Source organism: Berghia stephanieae, chromosome 2 (assembly GCF_034508935.2).
Source record: "Berghia stephanieae isolate SIO BIC M18660-M18661 chromosome 2, UCSD_Bste_1.3, whole genome shotgun sequence".
Lineage (NCBI taxonomy): Eukaryota > Metazoa > Mollusca > Gastropoda > Nudibranchia > Aeolidiidae > Berghia > Berghia stephanieae.
The window spans coordinates 1,360,700-1,366,946 of record NC_088361.1 but is presented as its reverse complement, the minus strand read 5'-3'; the positions used below and the strand labels follow the sequence as shown (position 1 = coordinate 1,366,946).

The 6,247-nt window shown below is 34.2% G+C and overlaps 1 protein-coding gene across 2 annotated transcripts in view; it reads left to right on the top strand.

Annotated features, from left to right (window-relative positions):
- Positions 1–5,650, top strand: part of LOC144964142 (neo-calmodulin-like) — a 6,132-nt gene extending 482 nt beyond the window's left edge. Inside the window, exons 1-4 of one of the 2 annotated variants that reach the window (XM_078898078.1) lie at positions 849–1,131; positions 3,383–3,539; positions 4,213–4,301; positions 5,344–5,648. In XM_078898078.1, coding sequence (XP_078754204.1) covers positions 3,399–3,539; positions 4,213–4,301; positions 5,344–5,542 — 429 coding nt within the window. In that variant the 5' untranslated portion in view covers positions 849–1,131; positions 3,383–3,398 and the 3' untranslated portion in view covers positions 5,543–5,648. Of the gene's footprint in view, positions 1–848; positions 1,132–3,382; positions 3,540–4,212; positions 4,302–5,343 lie in introns of those variants that run through there. The other variant, XM_078898077.1, reaches the window with a different exon arrangement.
- Positions 5,651–6,247: the final 597 nt, after the last annotated feature.

Below are 6,247 nucleotides of genomic sequence, written 5' to 3'. Positions count from 1 at the left end.
ATTATTAGCAGTTTTGGCATGGTAGTGTGCGGGTGGTAAAAGATTTTTGACATAGAAATTTTAGAAAGATATCTAGATCTCGATGCAAAGTAAAGATTTAACAGAAGCAGCAGAAAACTTAATTTTTTATCATTGAATGTTGATAAATGTGCAACGTATTTGATCACGAATGGGGAAAATTTGTGACAGTGAATGCAATATTTTGTATTCAGTTCTACTTTTGCAAAATAGAGAACATTAAGGGACTACTTTCGAACTTTCATATTCAATTTGAAAAGATGTACATGTGAATATATCTGGTACCATTGTAAGAAGAATTTACGACCTTGAATGCGTGTAGTGTGTATGACTTTTAATTGTTTTAGTTCGAACTCAATTTAATTCTTATAGACAAATCAGCCGCCTTCTGAGAAATATCTGTTTAAAAATTATTTTTTAAAAATTTGGCTAGAAAACCTGTCCTTAGAAAATCGTTTATTTTCAGAGTACAGCCGAAATGACGGTCACGTTTCGGGTTATCCCTTTGTCAACAAAAAACGATGAACAAGACAGTGGAGCAGATCTGCCTACTTGAAAATTTAGAAATTCTTAATTTTTCGGATATAATTGTGATCGGTACAGTACAGTGAACTTTAACACATAGCAATTTACTCACATAAGGATTAAAAACACTTCAAAATCCTTACAATTATGTTTTCTGGCATCGACTTTCATTTTCAATAAGTTTGAATGACTTAGAGATGCTTATGAAGTTGTGAAATGGGAGCCAAATGTTTTCGTGATAGTGGACAGGTCTGGTCTGCACTGAAGAGGAATGAGAGATGACAGGATGGCGTTTTTAAGTCTTTGTAAATTAAATTAATACCATTTCATTAATACTATTAATTAATAATACTATTCCATTTTCTGATTGTTATTCATAGGACTTTTACCAGTTCTTTTTTTTCCACACCATATAACCATTTCGTAGTTGGCAACAGGAAAAAGTAACATTTAAATAAACCCGCCCATCACTGTGTCTTGTGTCTTTACCTTGGTGTTCCTGTCCCCTATTTACCTGGCTACACTCACAAGGTTTGGTTATTCAACATCATTCATCTCAACACATCTCTCTCTCTCGGACTCTACAAGGTAGTGGTTAGACTTGGATTGTACATTACCTTCTTGTTTAATAATATAATGATAATATAATATTTGTGGCCTACCGCTCAAAACGGGGTTTACTTCAGGGTGAACGAGATGACGAAAAGTGATTTTAAAGTGAATTTAAATCGCGAGGTCCCAGGTTTAAGAGTTTTTGTCAAAATGAGGGTTATTTAAATTGATCGATATTTGTGTGACGAGTTTTCTGGCCATATTTTTAAACACTGTGTTTTTCCAGACTGCGGCAGTTTGGCAGTTTCTGGTCAAAATTCAAACTGCCTCTTTGACGATTTATCCCGCCGTAATACCAGTTTGATTCGATATGTCACATCCCTTTATCATTATGACATGCACTGACTAAATAATTATTGTATACATTTTGGCTAGAACAATTTTACTTGTATTATTAAAGGTTACTCTTCCTTGCTCTTTTACGCCCCGCCATCTTAAGAATGTCCCTATACACCATGATACTAAAAAAGTTATAATGAATCGAACTAAAAAAGAAAACCTCTCAACTTTTAAAAAGGAAAAAGGTCTCAAATCTCAGTCTTAATTTCTGTTAGGGTTTAATTTTGAGACTTTTCTGAAACGAGGGGTATTATTTGAATAGATCAATGTGTGAATTAAGTATTAAAACATTATTTTGACTAAAATGAAAAAAAAAAAAGTATTATTTTTGTTCAAAGCACGGCATCATTGATATTTAGTTGGAATATTTTATGTCTATTGTCATATATTAATTATTTGGATTGATTATAATTTTACTATGTGTGACTATTTGGTCTTTTGGTTTGACACTCGCCTTCGGATCGGAATGTGTTGGGTTCGAGTTTCGATCTGAGCAGCGCATTGTTGAGTACTTGGAAAAGGCCTTTACTCACATTCTCTCGACGTAATCAGATGTAAAATGAGTACCTATCCATTAACCAGTTTACTGAGGTACTTTGGAAAAACACGTATTTGAAAATTTGGCCAGAAAGCTTGTCCTTTAAATATCGATCGATTAAAATGGCAGTCATCTTAACAAAAAAAAAAAAAAAAAAAAAAAAAAAAAAGAAAAAAGAAAAAAAAAAAACGGAAAAAAAAGAAAATAAAAACAACTCTCAAACCTGGGACTTGCTTGAAGGCCCAGGTTTGAGAGTTCAGAAGTTCCAGATTTGAGAGTCGTTGACGAATTGAGGTTTATTTTAATCGATAAATATTTGAATATCGATTATTATTATTCTTTTTTTTTTTTTTTTAAAGAGTACAATATTAATATGTGAAGTATTTTGATATAATGTCTTATTTCCATAATAAAAGAGTATTAATATGTGGATTCTCCTGTGAACATCAATACTTGGTGAGGTGCAAGGGAGTAGGCTACTTATTTATAAGTCCAATAACTAATATTGTCAATATTTTCACTATTGTAATCCAAATGCTCATTTTGACAACATGGGTAATTTATGTTGACAGCAGCCTTGTATGATGGGTTATCTATATTTCTTCATTGTATGATTAGACAACGGCATCTCATGAAAGCCGTACGGGAAGTAATTCCATCTGTAAATATGCTTGCTCTCATCATAATCTTTTGTGGGTGAGACAGCCGACCGGATAAGCTATTGCGGGTTGACAAGCATTGACGAAAAAAAATAAAAATAAAAAGAAATAAATAAAAAATAACCTTAATCACGCAGGTCTGCTCTCGAAATAGATCTAAAGCACACATATTTCATTGGGGGGGAGGGGGGGGGGTTAGATAATTAATAGAGATTAAGAGCCACACCTTATTCTCTTCCGGTTCAAAACTCATTGGAAGTGTGTTACCAACCAGTCCTTTGGAGGACTAACGATGAATATGTTTCATATTGAATCACAAGAGGGCATAACTACTTTTAGACACAGAGCTCCGATATAGTTTAGTTAACAGGAGCATTTATAAAGGGCAGTATCCACTAAACGTGCTCAACGTGCTTTACAAGTGGCCTCAAGCTAACAACAACGCTTAACGACGCTTAGGACGCGACATGACGCCTGTAAAGCCATGTTACAGCTTTTTTTCGGCAGAGGCCAGGCACTCATTTTACACTTTAGTATGGTGAGAGAAAATGAGTAAAGAACCTTTTCCAATGACTAAACTTTTAGCCATAACAACCGGGCTCGAACCGAATGTCAGTACAGAAAGCTGTACAATTGATTCTAACCGTGTTCTTTTTCAACCACCCCCCCACCCCCTCCTCCCCTTCCCAAGGTGCTTACGTTCCAAGATGGCTAACAAGAAATCCGTACAAGAATGGCAAGACCAATTCAAACAGTTTGACAAGGACAACAATGGGTCTCTCACAGTCTTTGAGTTACGGGACTTGATGCGAAGCAACGATTCAAACATTCCCGATTCTCAGATTGCGGTATGTGGAAAATATCACTTATGTATTCCATTAATTCCAATAAACCATGAAGTTTCATTTTTTTAAAATATCATCTAAATATTTTTTCAATATTTTCTTGGTAGTCAGATTTTTTCTGGCATTCATAGCCAGCATTCATATAAAACTGATTTATTGTATATTATAATCACAAATGAGCTTCATCCGACGTGCACTTATTTGCAGGTCTGATAACCCAATTCCTTATGGGCTCATTGTTGTAATATTTTATTTTAACGACTTGTTCATCTGTGTTGTGCTTATTATTTTCTATGTATTGTGAGATTTGGGAAAAATCACCAAGAACCCCGTTCAAATAGAAGAAACAAAATTGACGTCACTCACCTCTTTTTTATGTTGTTTTTAGACAGCCATTTTAGCAATTAGTTCTCACAAAATTATATCAATCAGGCTATAAAAGTGCAAGGTTGAACATAGTTTTGTGTGTTGATACGTTATATTAGACTGGTGGATGTTGTGATTATTTCACATAAAAGCATAGCATCAATTTCAAACTTTTCACAATAAAGTTTTCATTGTCATTTGAGTTGTCGTCATAATAGTGTTCAGTGTGCTGGACACAAACGCATTCCTCCAATAGTCATTTTACAGATCGAATAATGTTTAACATTAATTTTTGTCTTTCTTCGTTCAGGACCGATTCATTGCCTTTGAAGGCCCGACAGGGGACAAGAGGATAACTCTTGACGAGTTTATTGCTGGCATGGAAAAGCTACAGTCGCAGTAAGTCAATGAGTTGTGTTGATGGGTTGCCTGCCCATTGAATCAAAACAGTATAGTTAATGTCAGGGTGTTTTAAATGCTAAAAATTTGAAATGTGAAAAGTATATGACTTTGGGAATATCGAGATATGAATTACTGAATGCACATTCAGCATTATTTTTTCTCTCTATTGAACGTTATCTTCAGGAGTAATAAAACTCCGTGTAGAGCACTGTCATAATAAGAAAGAAAAGAAGCAATTTATTACACTGACAGAACTTTAATGTAAATGTTGCTGCTCGAAACTCGAAGAAATAAATAACAAGGTGAAATTGAATGTATGCTTCGATTTCCCCTTTATCAACAAAACAGGATGAATGAAACACTACAGACGGTTGAGATAATGTGGTAGTGGCCTGTTAGGCGATATTACAATTTTGTCAGACAGAGACAACGCTGGTAACTACCAAGTACCCATTTTACACCCGAGTACGGTGAGAGAATTTGAGTATAGGGCCTTTTTCGAGAACTCAACTATGCGCCGAACGAGGCTCGTACCCAAGACCTTTCGATCCGAAAGCGAGTGTCATACCACTAGACCACATGTATTAAAGAAGAAGACCAACTTTTATACAGCACAATATCAACTAAATTTGCTTAAATATGTTAAGGATGAGTCCTGATCCATCGATTATAAGACAAGTCTGTGAGGCGTAACACGCCCAAAAAATGGGTGACGCAGACCCAGGAAATATAAATGTCATTCAATTTTACGACATCCATCACACTATGCGCACGAATATGGTGGGCCAATCCAGTATTACCTCTCGGTATCCTATTATAGAGGAACAATGTTGACATCACTTCGCTATTTGTTATTGTTTTTAGACAGCTACTTGGGGATTAGTTCTCACTAAATTATAACAATCAGACTATAAACTTTCAAGGTTACACAGAGTTAACTGTATTGATACCTTATACCCAGCTGGCGGATGTTGAGAGTATTTTACCTAAACGCATATCAACAATTTCAAACTTCTCACAATAAATTCTTTGTCTCTAGAATTCAAGAGATTACCAAGTTGTTCCAAGACGCAGACAAAGACGGAAGTGGTTACCTCACCAAGGACGAGTTACGACCCATGATTACAAATGTCTACCCCTCCCTCAGCGACAGTGAAATGGATCAAATCTTTGAAGCTGCTGATAAAAGTGGGGAGGGAAAAATCTCGTTGGAAGAATTTCTGTCCACTTGCACATAATAATATCCTTATAATTAATATTCATTATACCATGTAATTTTACATTATATTATAGTATTAAAAATTAAATAAATTGATGTATTAATTTTCACTTTATAACAAGTGTCGGGGTCAATTCTTTAATATCTGTCAAGTTTCATTAACATTTTTGTAATTGTCTTCTTATCGGGAGGGGGTTGGGGGGGGGGGGGGGGGGAGGATACTATTTCCTCTGACAAAAAGTTACACTTCCAACTGATTCTTGGTTACAAAAGGCAGATATTATACTAGAAAGTTCCAACCATCATTTGATCTGTAGAATGTAGACCTTTGGATACTATATATATATATATATATATATATATATATATATATATATATATATATATATATATATATATATATTATATATATATATATATATGCAAACTATATTTCAAGTTGAACTGTTTCTTTTTTACGATCATCTACTCTAAATTTTCATATCGATTCAGTTCAAACTTTGAAATCACAATAAAGTTTATTCAAATATCCAAATATTGAAATACACCATTTTACTTTAATGTCATCTATTTCATAATTTGAAGAAAAAAAAACAAATTTATTATATGAATCAAAATTTGAAATAAATCATTCTAGTTTATTTTATTTAACTAATTTGTCTAACACTTACATAGTGCTTTTTGTGTGTGTGTATGTGTGTGTTTGTGTGTGTGTGTGTGGGGG